Source organism: Natrix helvetica (assembly GCF_964273705.1).
Source record: "Natrix helvetica genome assembly, chromosome: Z".
In the NCBI taxonomy this organism is placed as follows: Eukaryota; Metazoa; Chordata; class Lepidosauria; order Squamata; family Natricidae; genus Natrix; species Natrix helvetica.
The window spans coordinates 20,343,250-20,362,370 of record NC_138554.1 but is presented as its reverse complement, the minus strand read 5'-3'; the positions used below and the strand labels follow the sequence as shown (position 1 = coordinate 20,362,370).

Here is a 19,121-nt window from a genome sequence, read left to right as displayed (position 1 = left end):
TCTAAACCCAGCTGCTTGGCAACTGAGTCATGTTTATGAGGGTTGCAGTCTCCCGGGGTCCTGTAATCATCTTTTATGATATTCTCACAATCAAAGTTATTGGGGAAGCCAGATTCACTTAACAACCGTGTTACTAACTTCATTGAGAGGATTCACTTAACACCTGTGCCAAGAAAAATGTGTTAATACAGGACAAAACTCTCTTAACCAAAACTCTTGCTTAGCAACAGGGATTTTGGGCTCAGTCGTGGTCATAAGCCAAGGACTACCCGTAACTCCACATGTCATTTTTCGTTCTTTGGGCCTGACATGAATCTTGCCAGAGTAAAGTAATTATCTGCATAAGTACACTCTGTAAACTGCTAGGGAGGCTCCGCCTTCATCCTCTTCCTGACTACCAGACATTCCAAGTTCGTGTTGTGGCCCGACAGCGGCCAGCAGAGCTGGCAGCAGATTCGGACAGTGAGGAGGTTGGGGACGAACATGAGCTAGTCCTGGAGTCTGGGGAAGGCTTGGACGAGGGCTCTGTGTCAGAGGCAGAGAGGGGATGAAGGCACCTGGTAGTCATTTGCTGCCACTGGAGCCTCTGGAGTCTGACATCAGTGAAGCAGAAGAACAACGGGAGCCTGTTCCCAGTTTGCCCAGAAGGCAAGAACAATTAAGAAAACACAGTCGACTTGGGAATAAAGCTTGGAGATGATTGGCCCCTCCCATAAAAGACATAAGAGAGGAGTGAATGGGATGTGAGCTTTTGCAGGAAGCAATTAGTTCATCTGCTCGGTTCAAGCTTTGAAAAGTTCCGTTCGACTGTGCTAAGTTTGGCCTTGCTCTGCATTTGGCAATTAGGTCTCTGGCAACATTCCCAGGGAGATAAGGTGGGTATTTATCAACATTCCCTTGAAAGACTGTGGCAACTCAAGCAGACATCTGTCGGAATCTTCATAGACTGTTTGTGAAGCTTTGCTGTTAATGACCATAATTTGCAGCCATATAAATAAAAGAGGGCTTTTGGGACTAAGATTGTGATTTATGCTTTATCTGGGAGCCTAGGTCAGGACAGCTCTGCTACAGTATCTATTTGCCCTCTGGAAAAGTGCTCTTCCTTCCTGTGACATCCCACCACAGGAGGATAACCGGTCTTGAATTGGAAAGGAGAAAGTCGCAGACATTAAACCGAATCTCACTACCCTTTCTTTCCTTTCCCAGTACAATGCTCTCGTCATCCTGCAGTGTAATGCAATGTTTCGTCGTCAGGACTTTCAAGGCCTTGCTTGCAACGTCAGTCACCCCATCTACAGGAATAGCACAAAGGTATATATGATCACCCTAGTGAGCGGGTTAGGGGGCTGGTAGTGGTGGATGTTCACCATTTTTCTATGCAGGACGATGGCTGTATTGTAAGAAATACTTAACGGTACTTAAACTATGGTTTAATCAACTAACTTCATGTCCTGGGTTTGCAGGCCACACTGGATTAACAGATTAACAGGGTGGGAAGGGACCTTGTAGGTCATCTACTCAGGGGTGGTATTCACTTACCTTCCCTACCGGTTCGCAAATGTGTGTGTGTGGCACCCTCGCTTGGATAGCATGCGCCGCGTCCACACATGTGCTCTGCCTTCAGCACATGTGCTTTTCCTAAAAAAAGGGGCCTAAATGGGATGCCGTAGAGCTGGGGTGGGAGAGCAGGGCCACCTGCGATTTCCGCTACTGGTTTGGGCGAACCGGTCCACCTCTGCATCTAATCCAAAAACTAAGCACACTTGCTGAGTTTGCGGAATTTATGGATAGTTGCTTGCAAACCTTTGCCAATCCTGTGCTATGACCAGGCAACAGGCTACACTCAAAAGCCACTATAGTTGAAGGAACAAGGCAAGGTCATTCCCACATACCATTCTAGTGGGTCAGTCAATATAGAAACCAAGGATCCTAAGGATGAGCTACAATCTGCAAGTCAGTTCAGTTGTAATTCATCACAGCAATATGGAGCGGTTGACCATCTTGCTTTTTTTTTTATCTAATAGCCTCCTCAAAACTAGAGATTATAACTTTTTCCCACTCTTTGGAAGCAGAAGCTGCTTAAAGATGAGACCCACATAGCAAAACCGATATCCTGAAATAAATTGTGTGCTAGTTCACACTTTACAAAAAGCCACCATTTGCTTATTGGCCACAGTTTTCTGAACCATCCACAATGTCTGGCTCATATATTGTGCTAAATTAAAAACAGGAGTTTACAAACCACGGCCGTTGGGTTCGCTTAACGTTATGTCAAACAACAGCGTCACATCTAGATTTGGCAACTGTTGGGTGAGTCCCGCCAATGTCTCTAATTTAGGCATCTTGATTGTGAATATAGAGGATGAGGTAGAAAGAACAGAAAATGTGGGGTTTTTTTAAACACACACACACACACACACACACACACTGTGCAATGTCTCAGCAGTTAAAGATGCTGAACTTGTCAGCTGGAGAGTTGACAGCCCAGGTTCGAGACCCTAACTCTGCACATCAGAGTGAGCTTCCATTGTTGCCCCAACTCCTGCCTACCTAGCAGTGTGAAAGCATGCAAGTGCAAATAGATAAATAGATACCACTTTGGTGGGAAGGTAATAGCCTTCCATGAGCGTTTGGTGTATAGCCGTGATGGCCATATGACCATGGAAATTGTCTCCCTCAGCCTAAAAACAATATATAGTTTGCCTGCAAGAGAGAAGAAAAGGGAGGAGGTGTGGGAGGAAGCCAGAGAGAATGCTGTTAAATCAACATCCCCAGCGTTATCTCCTGGGGAGGAACAGCCCAAGCTGTGTTCGATAAGGGAGGAAGGGATAGGAGCATCGTTTAACATGCCTGATGTAAAAACAACAAGCTAATCATAGATGGGAGGCGGGTGGATGGGCCTATCACATGTGCCATGGCCAAATTGATTAGCATTGTATAAACGATGTTAGCAGTGGCTAAGGAAAGCTCAGTGAGCAATATATTTTAAAAGTTCCAGCGATCATAATGTCTGTTTCATATATGTATGTATGTATATATGTATGTATTGTTTGTATGTACCGTATGTAGGTATGTAACGACCTGGGTAATGGGCTGTGTGATGACATCCTGAGCTCTACTTGTAGTGATATCCTGAGTCCTGTGCTGCAACTCCTGGGGCGTTGGCTGTGTTGTAACATCCTGAGCCTTTGCATTGTAACCTGGCCACACCACAAACTCGGAGCCAAACCAAAGACCAGGATGTTACACCTCAGCCATCTGCTCAGGACATTACATCACAGAACTCAGGAGGTTACAATGCAAAGGCTCAGGAGGTTACAACGCAGCCAACCCCCCATGAGGGTACATACCTGTATCCGTGAAAATCTACAAAAACATATACATACATACATACATACATACATACATACATACATACATACACACATACGTTTTCGTAGATTTTCACGGGTAGATATGCTGGTCTTGTTGTATTTGGGTCTTTTCCCGTGTAAGATTAAGATTGTCTTAGCAACATTTCGGCGAGGTCTCATTCGCCATCTTCAGGCTGGTATTTTCAGCTTAAAGCATGGTCGGAGCTGCCATCTTTCTATAAAACTTGGTGGGGGTGTGGAGTGCTGGCTTTGTTTCAGTAAGTGGATTGATTGGTTGTGTGGTTGTATCATGATTAGTAGATTGGTTCTGATTGGTGCTGGCTGTGTGTCCGTTGTTGTTTTGTGTTGTAACGGCCTGGGTGGTGGGTGGGACTCATTTGTTGATTAGGGCTGGTTTTCAAATGTCTGGTAGGTGGGAGGTATCCTCATGTTTATTCATGTTATGGGGGTGTTTCTCGAAGCTATCGAAATAGAGATAGCTGCTTAGAAAGTTAACAACTTTCATACACACACACACACACACACACACACACAGACTGTTTCCCCAAAAATAAGACCTTCCCGGATAATAAGCCCAATCAGGCTTTTGAGTGCATGTGTTAAAATAAGCCCTCCCCTAAAATATTTAAATGCATGTGCAGCCGCTCCCTGCCATTTCCTGGGGGGAGGGGGGAACATGCTCCAAGCGCCCCACATGCATCTGCCATCCACGCAGAATGGCCTAGCAGAGGACACTCTTGCAAACCCTACGCTCCTGCGCTCCTTTAGTGGTGGCCGCAAAAAGAGCAACAGGCCCAGCCACGCTAAGGCTGGCAAGAATGTGCTAGGAGCAGAGACAGAACTTCCGGCCCTCTCTGGATCAGCTGATCTGTGGGCCGTGGGCTGAGGTTAAGGGGTCTCCTGCACCTCAAAAATAATAAGATCTCCCCGAAAATAAGGCCAAGTCTTTATTTTGAGGGGGTCAAACAGGGGTGGGTTCCTGCCAGTTCTAACCTCTTCTATAGAAGAGGTTCCACAAATCTACAGTGCCGTTTAGAACCGGTTCCAGCTCCCTCCCCCCGCTCGTCCGCACATCATCAAGATGAAGAGCGAGAAGAGGAATTCTGGGAGTTGAAGTCCACAAGTCTTAAAGCTGTCAAGTTTGAACACCCCTGGGGTTTTTTTTCTAAAGGGTTAGGGGTGCAAGGGTCTTGTAACTTGACAGCTTTAAGATTTGTGTGCTTCAAATGCCAGAGTTTCTGAGCCAACATTTTGGTTGCTAAGCAAGAGCGTTGTTAAGTGAGTTTCACCACATTTTACAAGTTGGCCACGCCACCCAGTCACATGGTTGGCAAGCCACTCCCACAAAGCAGGCCACACCTACAGAAGAGGTTCTAAAAAAGTTTGAAACCCACCACTGGGGTCAAAAGAAAATAAGACCCTGTCTTATTTTCGGGGAAACACAGTATATAATTGTAAGTCTAAATGTAAGGATATGCATCTTCTATTGTTTAGTGAGCTTAACGGGGGTGAAAGAACTTGACCTGATATGTCAGAGGCCAGAAACATAGAATGAAAAAGACTGTAAAATGCTTGGCAGACGTTGTGAACTGTCTCAGTGTTGACCTGCTCTCTCTTAGGCTTTGATCCAGCTTCAGTTTGGTGTGCTCGAAAACATGGACTGGAAAGAAAACGTGGAGTTGGTGGCGTATGTCACTAGGTAAACTTCAATAACTTATTTTACTGAGCCATTATGTTTCATCTCTTGCAGCCTTACTATGTCAGGTGCTACCAAGAAAGTAAAATAAGCTGTTTTAATTTTAAACCCTCCAATAAGGATGAGATGGAAGAGGAAAGAGGGAAAATTAACAAAACGTTTTGGAAAGGAAAATCATGGAGAAATGGCAGGGTGTGCATGGTAAAATTGTAGTGGGGAATCAGAAAACGTAAAGGTCTTAAAGCAGGGGTGTCCAAACTTGGGAACTTTTAAGACTTGTGGACTTCAACTCCCAGAATTCCCCAGCCAGGCTGGCTAGGGAATTCTGGGAGTTGAAGTCCACAAGTCTTAAAGTTCCCAAGTTTGGAAACGCCTGTCTTAAAGAAAAAGAAGACAGTTGGATTGAAAAAAAAGATTTGATTGCAGCTACAGAGAAAACCAGGATAGAAGCCATCAGTGTACTGCTTCTAGTTATTATAATTTAGTATTTATTTAGTATTTATTTATTATAATGTAGTGCAGGTATATTGTACAGTACATTACTATAATATAGTACAACCTATGATGATAATGGAGTCCTGAATTTCTGTCATAAGTCATGATGGTCATAAGAAGGCGCTCAAATGACAGGATCCAATTTTACAACGTTTTTTGTGGCTGTTGTTAATTGAACATGTTGGTCGTTAAGGGAACACGTCAGTCATTTCGTGAATCTAGTATATGAATGTTTTTTTCCATGGAAACCCACCGAAAAGGCTGGAAACCAGCCAAAATGTCATAAATGTCATGGCCCTATGATTGCAGAATGCTGCAACTTCTTGTGCAGCCCTCAGAACTCTGGATCTGTAAGTACCTTTGGGGGGGGGGGATCTGTTATAACTTCAAATGGTCATAACTAGAACTGGTTCTTAACTTTCTAAGCAGTTTGGAGAACCAGTTGTTGGAAGAAATCTCATTTTGGTTTTTCCCACTTTACAGGGGTAATCCTGTAAGGAAGGCAGGAAGGAAACATTCTGGTGTTGTTTCTAGCCTAATCTTTATTCCCCCTGGTTACAGAAACTGCCTCTCTGGTTAACCCTTATTACATTGTAAGAGCTAAGGCGAAGCGCCCATCGACCTGAGTGACATTGAGTTGGCCACGCCCACCCAGTCACAGGACTACCAAGTCCCACCTACCTAGCTGGTCATTATGGCAGAGAACCAGTTGTTAAATTATTTGAATCCCACCACTGCTTCCAACCCATACGGTCCTGAGCTCTCTTTTTTGGCCAATTGGGCCCGTAGTACTTGCCAATGTCATCTTGTTTTAGGTTTCTTTCATAGATGTTTTTTATCAAGTGGGATCCATTCTATGACTGCCTTGGTCCGCCTGCCATCAGTTCTTTTTGCTATGTGGCCGGCCCATTTCCATTTCAATTCTTTTACTCTCTTGACGGCATTGTATACTTTCGTTTGTTCTCTAATCCATGTGCAGGTCTCTCTATCTTGTCTTGTAACACTGAGGGTGTATCTTTCCATGGCTCTTTGTGCCACTTGTAGCTTTTGTAACGACCGGGAAGTTAGTGTCCATGTTTCCCAGGTGTTGTGGCTCATCGGTGGCCAGCAAAGCTGGAAGCAGAGTCGGACAGTGAGGAGGTTGGGGAGGAACATGGGCCAGTCGTGGGAGCTGAGGAAAGCTCAGACAAGGGCTCTGTGTCAGAGGCAGAGAGGGAGCTAGACAGCAATGAGGCAGAGGAACAGCTGGAGCCTGTTCCCAGTGTGTGCATGCGCAGAGCTGCCAGAAGACAAAAACAACTAAGAAGGCAGGGTCGGCTTAGGGGTAAAGTCACACCTTGGAGGTGATGCCCCCCCCCCATAGGAAACAAAAGAGGAGCGAACAGGGAGGGGGCTTTTGAAGGAAACAATTCATTCCTTCGTTGGTTTCAAGAGTAGAAAGTTCCGTTTGTGACTATAAGAGACTCTGTGCCAAGTGTTGTGTTTGGAAACTAGTCATCTGGCAGATCTCCAAGTGAGATAAGGTTCATGTTGATAAATATTCCTCCGAAAGACTGTTTGCCAAGACTTGTTGATTGTGAATGAAAGTAATTCACAGTCGTGTAAATAAAAGCGGTTTTGTCGAGATTCTGCTTCATGCTTTTTAAGGAAGCCTAGGTCAAAACACCTGGCATGTTAGAACAGGAAGCACACAACTGATCAAAAACTTTTCACACATAGTGGGAGGTTGTCATTTGTTTTGTTGCTTATGGGTGCGGAAGTCTGGAACGAGTAGTTCTAAGTTTATATTGTGTGTTACTCTCTTATAGTGAAAACGAGGCTAATGAAACTCTTCAAAACAACAGAGCTGTTCATAGCATCCCTGTGAAGTACCCCATCAACATCATTATCAAGAGGTAAGACTCTTGGTTGCCTTTTTAAACATTTTCCTCCTGGATATGAAAGCAGACCTGTAGGCCACTGAGGTGTATCCCATAATTAAGCAGAACGAATATAACACCCAGAACAACCTAGTGACTGTGGATCGGTCGCCCTCTGATCTAGTAACTTTACAAATACCGGTGTTTGAAATTCCTGCAAAACCTTCCACCTCATTTTTCAGAAGATATGACATTTCCTGGGCTTCCAACAGTTTCTTATGATGGCATCATCGCAAATGCTGGCCGTGATGGTGAACCTATGGCACGCGTGCCGGAAGTGACACACAGAGCCATCTCTCTGGGCATGCCAGCCTCACCAGTTGTTCTTCCGGGTTCCGGCATGCACATGCATGCCAGCCAGCTGGTCTTTGTACACGCATGCACACTAGAAACTGGAAGACCAGGTGACCAGCACACATGTTCATGCCGGAACACAGAAGTTCAGCTTCCTGGAGCACACAGGCATGCCGGGAAACTGCTCTTCCGGTTTCCGGAATTCCCACACATGCACGCTAGGGAGCTGCTCTTCCAGTTTCTCGTGCTTTCTTGTGCATGCGTGCATGCTCCCATTTCGGCACTCAGTTCCAAAAAGGCTTGCCAACAGGGTTATTTTGCTTGGTTCCAAGATTGGGCTTCTAAATGAGGTTTTTATTGCATAATTTGCTGTTGGGGTCATAGAATATTAGGCAGAGTCAGTGGTGGGTTCTGGATCCCGTTCCAACCGTTATGGTTGGAACAGGCCCAGTGTCACCCACATGGATGTGAGTGCCTGCCTGCCATGCCTCCGCAAGCCTCCACAACGCTCTAGCTGCTCGGCGGAGTGTCGTGCAAGCGCCATAAGCACCATGCACGTGCACGGAAGCCCCAAAGGCTTAGAGGACAGGTAAGGAGCGAGGGCGGGCGGTGGACCCTCCAGAGCACCGTACCGGAACAGTACCCGGTGCTCCGCGTAGGCTCTGGTACGCCCACACCGGGGTGTACTGCCTACAACCCATCACTGGGCAGAGTTTACATCTTGTCAGCTTTGAGCTGCAGCCCCCACCCCTCCATCCCACTGCTTGTATTCTTTCTTTCTACAAAGAGAACCAGTTAAAAAGATTGAATGGCTGCATAATGTTTTTTAACATTAGTATTAGGAGCCCTCTGTCTGCAAGTACTGTAAAGTTATTTTTCTCTTTTCAGCCAGTATTGTGAACAGATAAGTTCTCTTGGAGTCAGTAAATTCAAGGGGGTTCTAGTAATAATAAGATCACTTCCTTCCTTGCTCATCCATTCCTGCTTTTGTCTCTTGCAGGTTAGAAACATCTAGCCAATACATTAACTTCAGTTCTGAACGGCAAGAAAACAAGACCGTGACACACTCCTACCAAGTGAGTTGGTGCTTGCAAGGTTTCACCCAAAGTAAGACTGCTGTAATGCCTGTCATGGTGCTTAGAATCCTGTGGACTTATGAGAAAGTGGCCCAAAGGCTTATTTTTATGCATTTTCATTTATTAAAAGAATTTATATGGCTGCCCAAGTCACACACAGGTGACTCTGGGTGGCTTACGACATTAAACATTACTAACTTTATAATGATTGGTTGCACGGTCAGCCAGATGTTTAGACTGGATTTGATATTTTTCTCAATCTAGCAAATTTTCCCCTAATACTTGGGATAGGCAGATGTTGTAGTTGGATGGTGTTAAAGGTCTTGTCACAGGGTGTAAGCTGTTCCAAGCAAAGCAGTCTTTTGCAATTGACCAATGGTCAATGATGATGGTGTTCAAGGGATGCTCCAGATGTTACTGTTAGTATTGGTACTATCTTTGCTTTCTTTTGCCACAGTTGTTCTACTTCTATTTTCAAGTCTTTGTATGTGATGATTTTCTTTAGTTCTTTCTCTTTTCTTTTGCTGTCTCCAGGTATTGTAATGTCCACTATCCAGACTTGTTTTTCTTAATATACAGTTAAGTGTGGTGTGCAAATGCATGGCTGTTTGAATTTTAAAGTTCCAGAGCTTCTTCATTGCTTCTTCATTGCTATTACTGGCACTTTGTCTATTTGGTGGTCCCATCAGTTTTTGCTTGCAGGCAAATTACGTTTCTTGCCGATTTTCCAATGCAACATTATTGCTATTTTTCCCTTCATCTTCCTTCTCTTCCAGGTAACTAACTGGGCCCTGGGGAAGTTCCCACTACCTAAAGTATTGGTGTATGTCAAAGTGCCAACTAAAGTTCCTTCTGGACTGATATGGAAGATTGGTAAAATCCTAACTGCGGTACGTCAGTTTATTTAATATGGAAACTTAGGTGAACTGTTGTTCTGTGCTCTAATCGAAGCTCTCCAGGCTGTTTTAGACAATCCACTTGCTTCCATCAAAAGGATCTATTGGAGGTAAGATCAGAACTTGCAATTTGGCAGGTGCAGCAGTGTGATCCAAACCTATGGTGCACCTATAAAAAAGGTGAGGCTTGGATTGTGATGTCATACCCACATCTTACAGGTTTTACACACAAACACATATTTTACAATTACCAGACACATTTAAATTTTTAAAAGAATACTATGAATCTTCCCTTACCTTTAAATGATTTTTGTTTAAGGCAAAGAGTATTAATGTCATTTTCTAAAATACAAGTGTGTTAGGAATTACAGGAGGAAAAAATAATGTCCAAGTTTACAAAGGTAGGGTGGGTAACACAGCATATTTGACATAATTGATTGAGGCATACTTTTTACATCAAAAATGTTACAATTTACTTTGTCTGCTTATACCATACACAAGTAAGCCAATATTTTGAGCCTCCTTTTCAAATCACTGAAATGATTCCTGTAATAATCCCCACTCTCATACTATGTTCCCATCTAAATATGTATTTAATTAATGTCTCAATTAATGTTTACTTGATAATCATGATAGATAATCTGAAACTATCTTGTTTCCTGCATTTAAAACAATCCTGGGGTGGATTAATGTAGAACAGTGTTTCTGGCTGGGGAATTTTGGGAGTTGAAATCCACCAATCTTCAATTTGCAAGGTTGAGTAACACTAATAACAGAGAGAAAAAAATCTTGGTTTCTCTGTGTAGTTTACAAACCTTTTAAAATATTTCTGTAATCCTTTGAAAGCCTGCTGTCTAGGAAATCAACAATAAGTTAAAGATTTTGATGCCAGCAGACTCTGGAGCATCTTGCTGGTTTAGTTACACTGACAAAAAAATAAGGTTGCGATGTCACAGCAGTAATGCTGCCCATTTCAGCCATCCATTTGATGTTACATGTTTTGCATGACAATAACATGGAATAGTTGAGTGTTTTTTTTTTTTTAGGATCCTAATGTGAATTGCCAGCCTGAAAAGAACATGACCATAAGGAATTATCCCACGTTAATTAAGGTAGCATATATCTCTAAATATGATGCAATATTATTAAGTAATTAAAATATGCTGCTTTACATGTGCAGCCCCATGCACTGGATGGGTGGGAGATGAAAGAAAAGGAAGCAGAGATAAACCAACGAAAACGATGTTCAGGTAGTCCTCAGCTTATAACAGTTTGTTTAATGACAATGTTCAAAGTTACAATGGCACTGAAAAAAGTGACTTATGACCGTTTTTCAGAGTTACAACCTTTGCAGCCTCCCCATGATCATGTGATCAAAATTCAGATGCTTGGCAACTGGTTCATATTTATGACGGTTCCAGTATCCCATGGTCATATAATCCCCTTTTGTGACTTTCTCACAAGCAAAGTCAATGGGGAAGCCAGGTGCACTTAACATCCGGGTTACTAACTTATCAACTGCAATGATTCACTTAACAACTGTGACAAGAAAGGTCATAAAATGAGGAAAAACTCACAACAAATGGCTCACTTAACAACATACATTTTGGGCTCAATTGTAGTCATAAGTCGAGGGCTGCCTATACTTATTTCAGTGAAATAATCATGCTTCCATTAAATTAGTAACTAGCAGAGGGTAGATTGGGATTTACTGATTGCCAACCCCATTTCGTTTAACAATAACCCAAAAAGAGAGAATTTGTCCTTCCAAATTATGCTGAGATGGAGAACAGTCAGGAGTGGATCTAAAGATTCTCAGAGGATGTAAAGATTCTCAGGAAGGAACTGATAACTCTTATAAGATGATGCTTACCCATTCTTTTAGGTAACTTTGGAAACTAAGGTAGTAGATTAAAGGAATTAAATGATTAAATGGAAGAGGTGGGCTTCAAGCAGAATTTAGAAGGAAGAAAGTATATCCACTTCATAGGGATTAGGAGTCTTCATAGGAATCCGGGAGTTAGACTCTGGGTTAGTGACAATAAGGCAGAAAAAGTATTTTGGGGTTAGAGGAGATATTTGGATAATAGAGATTGAACAAATGAGCAAAATTGTTAGAGAGGGACATGAGGGAGGGAGGGAGGGAGGGAGGGAGGGAGGAAGGAAGGAAGGAAGGAAGGAAGGAAGGAAGGAAGGAAGGAAGGAAGGAAGGAAGGAAGGAAGGAAGGAAGGAAGGCTAAGAATGAGCAACTTCATTTTGAATTGTGCTTAACAATCAGTTACTCAATGTCAGGGGAAGATATTTCACCCTGAACTAGATGAGGTCTTAGATCGCGGCTTTTCCAAACAGCATTATCTTTAAGGTGCGAAAAAGAAATAAAATCCCAGAAAACATATTCTAATTAAAAACAAGCTTTAATACAAAAATAAGAAATAAAGAAATAAAACAAATCTATCTAATTGTTACATTTTGGCAGAAACAGTTTGTCTACCAGCTTCCTGGCAGACGGACAAAGATCAAAAGGGAAGAGAAGTCTCTGGAATGTGTGAAGTAATAAACATGTTAAGCATGCGCAATAAATCATTGTCAGATAAGGCTTATGACCTGTGCAGTTCAGCTATTCAGTTCAGGCTAGCAAACATTTAACGCAGTGACACTCAAGAATTTATATGTATCTAATTTTGAAGTAATTTGTTCTTTTGTTTCTAGCAAAGACTCATTCATTCAAGAAATCCATTTGGATGGATAAAGCTGAATGTTTACAACACTCTCAAAAGTAATAAACTATTCTAAAGGACATAGAGGATACCATTCCGGTGCCTCTGAGAAAAAGAACAGGAAGGGCTGAATTAGCAGGATTCCTCCCCCTATGAGTAATATAGAGACCTACTTCAGAAAATTTAACTAAACCACCTCAGCTTCTTCCATCCAAGCAGATTCCTTGAATGAACTGGGAGTCCTATGTTAGGAACACATGAATAGATTTAAGTGTACTGAAATCTTTCTGGAATTTTATCATCCATAAATTACCTTTTTTATTTGTGCAGATCAGGGGTGTCAAACTCAAATTTCATTGAGGGCTGCATCAGCAATATGCTTGAGTGTGTGTGTGTGTGTGTGTGTGTGGCCAGGATGGGCATGGCCAGTTTAACATCACTCCTGTCAGGGGCGCCTGTGGTAGCCCAAGTGCTCTGCGAGAGAAAACGGGCTCCTGAGCGCTGTTTTCGCCTGCGACAGCCTCCTGCAACCCTCTGCCAGTGAAAACAGAGCTTGGGAGGGCTGAAAATAGCTCTCATTCGCTTGGAAGAGGCACTGCAGGCCAGTCTTTTGCTGTTTCAAGGGCAGCCCCACAGGCCAAATTTAAGCATCCAGAGGGCTGGATCCGGCCCCTGGGCCTTGAGCTTGACACTCCTGGTGTAGATCATTTGGGACATGGCCAGTTTCTTAAAGATTTTAAATAAATGGTGTGATTCATCATGGAATTGCTTGTTCATTAAAACAACTAGCTCCCCAAATAATTATTCCCATCTCAAAGAAAGAAGTAACACCAGAAAGTACTCTACTCTCTGATTTATCTTTTGAAGAAATAGTAAGAAACTATTTCTTCTTACTGGCTTGGGACAAAGCTATGGTCTTCCACCGTTTCTTCTTTTACGGTATTATTATTTACAAGGAAGTATATCAGGAGGCCTGCTAGGTATGGGAATATTAATTTGATCAAAATAAACTGTCATTTTAAGCAATCAAACAATCCCTTAAAAAGATGGTGGGGACAGCTGGAATATTTCTTTAATTGCAATGTTTTTTTTCCCTAGCATTGGGCAGTTGATGAATACCTTATCTACAAATGTGATCTTGGACAGATAAATTCATCTATGATCCATATAACTGGGATGATGTCTACCCAAAACAAATCAGAGGTAAAAACAGCTCCATAATTAACAATGGTTTCTAACCCCATTTCCTTTATATCTGAAACCTGGAGAATGGGAAAATGTATTTTTCCCTCATCTAATAGATGACTGAATATTTTAGTAGACAAATCAAATGTCTGAATATTTCAGGAGGCAGAGACATTCATGAAGCTTGTGGATTGCAAAGGAAAGAAACTACAGACCTACAAAAAACTGAGATGAGATATTAGCAAAGAGTCTGTGATGGGAGTAAATGTCTAATCTAGTTATCTTTACATTATCCAGATTTTAAAATAACGTGTTATTTTGTTATGATTTATTTCACTTAGCATACTATAGGAACACAGTTGCAAGCACAATTGAGTGATAAATTGCCGAACATCAAATGGTTATTATATGCATTAAAGATTTATAACTACCTCTGAAGATCACAGTTGTGTTAATGGATTTTGAACACGCTACAATTGTCCATTCACATAGTACTTGTAATCTGTCTCACATAATCATGTTTCCCCCTTTTCACCTACATTGCATTTGATGAAGTGACTGTAGTTACTTCGTAACAAAACCTTATGTTTTAGGATTAGTAGATTTTACTTATGAGGAGCTACTAGCCTCCAATTCTGGGATACCATAAACTAACATGGCTTTCCACCTACAATGTTTATAATTAAAAACCTCAAGCAAACACAAACATTTTTGGGTGGGCTACTTGGACTCCCAAAGACTTTGAATTTAGTTCTCGCACCCACATATTTGAAAGCAAATGACTTGCTTTGATAAAAACTGGCATATTCGTCTGATGATTTATGCTGCCTGATGCAATGTAAACTTCATTATCCTTTTTTTCTTGTTAGCACTCTCTTCAGGCCAAACTTTCCACAGCCTTGTGGGTTGAATTTGATACTGGAAGATATAAAAATGTCTACAGTCATGAATTTGTCCAGGTTCAGGTGGGTTTGTGACTGAAATTATTTATTTCCCTTCTTCTCTAAGAATTTTCTATATTCTTATGATATTGTAATCTTTTGCTATTGTTATCTCTCCTGCTGTAATATTCCTCCAACCAATCCATGTATTTTAGGCTGGAAGCTCTCGGAACTATTCAGAACAGGGGTCCCCATCCTCAAGGCAGTGGCCCATTACTGGGCCTTGAGTCTTTCAGAACCAGACTGTGGAAGTGGAGGATGTGCGTGCCCACTGCTTGTGCAAATAGAGCTGCACATATGTGCTTGCCTGCCATGCACACGGTACCATCCCCTCCCCGCCAGTCTGCAAAGGTGAAAAGGTTGGGGATCTCTGATTCAGAAAGTTCACAGAAAGGTTGCAGAACACTTTTAAATTTATTGAACTTTTTTCTTTATTATAATATGGTCAACTGATCAAACCGGCTACAAATCCTGAGTCCCATGATTTTTTGAACAGCTTTGATGCAATCTACTAATTTCACCTCCTGTATTAAATAAGCCACATCATCCCTTCAAATGCAATCCAAAATGTAATTTGCAAGTAGGTTTTGTTAGAACCAATTAAGAAAACCACAAACAATTGGATAAAACATTCAAGATCCTCCAAATCTCCTTCATTTTCAGACATTATTGCAAAATATGTTCAAGCACACCTCTAGAATTGGTGTTGGGGGGGGGATTTTTAACTACTTTTTAAAGTCACTGAGTGGATGGAAAAGTCAAATATTAATAATAATAAATTGAGGAGAACAGAAGGGAAAATATTATGAGGTAATAAAGTTTTCATTATCAGAATCTTCAGCTGAACAGGAAGGAGGATAGGAGACTCATCTGCTAGCTATTGTTTTTATTTAAAGCAATTACTTAATCAAATTTGGATGGAGAAAAGGTGGCCATATGCCACTCTTAAATGTTTGCTTATTTGCAGGGTCTCCCTGGCTGGAAAGATATGATTATGACTTTATGCCTCTCTTTCTTTCTTTTATATGCCCTACAGGTCACAGAAATAGAGGTGATAATTATGATGAATTATCTCCCAATTATAATAGGCAGCGCCATTGGAGGCTTGTTCTTACTTATTCTCTGCATTGTAGTACTTTACAAGGTAAGAATTACTTTATTTCAGAAATCCAGAGCAATTCTGAGGAACTGAAAGTTGGGCTCTCCCTGGTCAGTTGGATTTAAAAAATGATTGGATCAGTAATATTTCAAAATAGCATTGCTAACATTCAGAAATTATTCATCCATCACTACTTTGTAATGTCCAAAGTATATTGTCAGGCTACAGTTTCAGCTATAATTATTTGAGATGTCCAAAATTAAGCCTAGGATCTTTTGCTTGCAAAGCATGGACTATACCATTTCCTAATTGTTAGCAATTATTGTTGATGTTGTCCCTGGCATTTTTCACAGCTCCAAGAAAGAATTATTGGAATTCTTAAATTCTTAAGACTGTTCTGAGTTAAATCTGATTTTAGCTGCTGTACCACTTTACTTACTTAAGTTTTTCAAACTTGCCAATGTTTGAAAAGCAGTTTAATCAGAAAAACAGCATGACTAGAGACTATTAGTCTCTAGTAATTATATTATTCAGAGCTAGATTATATATAGTCCTTGCTTTATGAACACAACTGAAACCAAAAATTTCTATTGCTAAGCAAGATAGCTGTTAAGTGAGTTTTGCCCCATTTAACAACCTATTTTGTCACAGTTGTTATGTGAATCACCACAGTTGTTAAATTAGTAACATGGTTAAGTGAATCTGACTTTTCCATTGACTTTGTCAAAAAGTCGCGAAAGGTGGTCACATGATCGCGGGACACTGCAACCATCATAAATACATGCCAGTTGCTAACCGCCCAAATTTTGATCACATGACCATTGAGATGCTGTAGTGGTCGTTAAGTGTGAAAATTAGTTAAACGTCATTCGCTCAGTGCGGTTGTAACTTTAAATGGTCACTAAACGAATGGTTTTAAGTAAAGGGCTAACTGTATTTGTGTTTGTAGAACTTTTTTAAAATTATTTTTTATTTTGCAACATGCAACATAAACTCCATTCCTTACAGACATTCTGTGAGATAGCTTATGTGTAACTGTTTACCTCACAAATGTTGTACAGCTTGGCATGAATTGAATTATTGTATATCGAACTGCTTAGATCTGAGTTTTTTTAATTAAAGCAGTGTTAAAGCACTCACAATAAATAAATAAGCAAGCAAACAACTTATAAATAAATAAGCTAATCTAGACCAACAGTGTTTGTCTGTTCCTTTAATATATGTACATAACTGGAAAGAAAATGGCATCTGATAAACTGAACAATATTTAATGCTCATCCTGTAATTATACAAATAATTATAAGCGGTGAACGTATTAATTTATTTGTATCCCAGTTCCATTAGCTTTACAAATAATTCAAGATGGCGAACATATTCAATACACCTTCCTCCTTCTATTTCCCCACTCCCCATAACTCTGTGAGGTAACTTGGCCTAAGAGAAAGGGATTGGCCCAAAATCACCCAGCTGGCTTTCCTGGCTAAGGCAAGACTAGAACTCACGATCTCCCACTTTCTAGCCTGGAGTGTGGCCACTAGATCAAACTGGCTCTCTTTACCGATTCAAAATCATTAAGCTGAGGCTGGATCTCCCTAATTTCTGCTTCTAATGGCTTTTCTTACTTTGCATTACAGTGTGGGTTCTTCAAGCGGAATTATAAACAGAAGATAGAAAATCAAGGAGAAAATGAGAATGCTGCACAAACAGCTGACAATCTAGAAGATGGTGCAGAGAAGGAAGGTTCTAATACCGAGAAAGAGGGCCAAAGCAAACTCCTTACAGAACCGTCGAATACAGAAAATGAGACCCAATGATCAAATCATGTTTCTCTCCAGAGACTAACGCCAGGCTATTTGTTATAAATGCTCAGTGTGTGGGGTGGGAGTGGGGGTTAGGAGTCAGGAGACTGTGGTGCTGGTAATGATGACTTCCTTTTTCCTTTCAAAAACAAAAAAAGAAGCTATTGTTGCAGTTATTTCAAGTGCTTCTAATGACCGTCTTAGAAAAAGATCCATAATACGTGTTTGCTGAGGCAGAGGGCAGGTACGCAGGATGAGAGGACCAGAACAAGATGCAGGCAGGCAAATGTGTTTGTCTGCATCCTCTGCTAGTCCTTTAATCTGAGACAAATTTGCTGTTTTGTGTGCATATTGTCATGAGATTATTTTCTAGACAATAGCAGATTTGGGGATTCTGGACCTTTGGCCTTTGTTAGTCTTATTTTTTTGCACAGCAGAAATGGGTAAGACTTAAAAGGGGAATTATGCGAATTCCCTCACTTGGCAAGGGATGAAAGAAATTCTCTGGAATTCTGGACAGTAACTACCAGCAGACGGTTAGATAAATAAATGTAAGGTTCCAAAACCAAGAACGATGTGCTGAATTACTCCAAAGCAGTTTCCTTTATTGTTCCTCATCTATGGACAGAAATCTTGCCACACTAAAGCAAACTACTAGCATCAATAAAGATATACACCGAATTGCTTCCTTAAGCCTCTTCCTCCCAATCAAACTATATAAACTTTGCTGTCTCTCAGTCTTCTGCAATGCGGCATCTCCAATGCAGCCCCTCTCGCCTTGGAATCCAGGCTATATTCCACCACATCTCCACCCTTGGAGATTACAGGGGTCAAACCATCACTTCAGCTTTCTCACTGGAGTCTAAAATCCCTATCTTGGCAACTCTCAAATGAATGGGAGGAGACAGAATGGCTTGGACCCTAGTCAAGAGCTTCACCCTCTTAAGAACCATTATGGCCCTGCATGATGTCTCTAAATAACCTTAATTAGATTTATATTACTTCCCATGTTTAGTATGGAAGGGAACATAAGGGATGGAAGCATCAACCCCCAAACATAGAAGCAAGAAACAAGGAGGGTAACAAATGACAATCTGTTGCAGGCTAAGCCCTTGGAAATAGTAAAGCATTCTGTCATCAGAAAATTTGGAGCAGAACAGAATCTGTAAATCAATATCCAACTTAAAACAAACAAACAAACAAACAAAAAGGCAGGCTGTGTCATCAAAGCTATATGGCTTTCAAACTCTGGGATTGTTTGAACTTTTCATTGATCACTTTTGCACTTATTTCCAATCTATGTTAAAATATTTTGGGGGGAACTTTTTAAATTTATATTTTCTTCACCATATTTCAATAAGGACTTTCTTAAATATATATTTTGGTAATGTATTTGCTATAATGTAACTTTTTCAGAAAATCTTTAACAGTAATGTGAACAAGTAAAATTACAACAGTTAATAATTTCACAGATGGTGGCCAAAATAAATGTCTTAGATAATTTTTACCTTAATAAATGAAATCAATTTTCCAGAATAAAAAAAAAGTTTATATTCCAGAATCTCCATATATCAAAATCACTAATGAAATCCCCCCAACTTTGAAAAGAGGTTGGCTGTGCTGCTTCTG

The 19,121-nt window shown here is 41.0% G+C and overlaps 1 protein-coding gene across 1 annotated transcript in view; it reads left to right on the top strand.

Moving 5' to 3' along the window:
* Nucleotides 1-19,121, top strand: part of ITGAL (integrin subunit alpha L) — a 103,188-nt gene extending 84,067 nt beyond the window's left edge. The window contains exons 21-30 of the mRNA XM_081931993.1: nucleotides 1,207-1,311; nucleotides 4,994-5,073; nucleotides 7,374-7,460; nucleotides 8,779-8,854; nucleotides 9,631-9,744; nucleotides 10,797-10,862; nucleotides 13,567-13,671; nucleotides 14,523-14,618; nucleotides 15,631-15,738; nucleotides 17,328-19,121. Coding sequence (XP_081788119.1) covers nucleotides 1,207-1,311; nucleotides 4,994-5,073; nucleotides 7,374-7,460; nucleotides 8,779-8,854; nucleotides 9,631-9,744; nucleotides 10,797-10,862; nucleotides 13,567-13,671; nucleotides 14,523-14,618; nucleotides 15,631-15,738; nucleotides 17,328-17,507 — 1,017 coding nt within the window. The 3' untranslated portion in view covers nucleotides 17,508-19,121. The remainder of the gene's footprint in view (nucleotides 1-1,206; nucleotides 1,312-4,993; nucleotides 5,074-7,373; nucleotides 7,461-8,778; nucleotides 8,855-9,630; nucleotides 9,745-10,796; nucleotides 10,863-13,566; nucleotides 13,672-14,522; nucleotides 14,619-15,630; nucleotides 15,739-17,327) is intronic.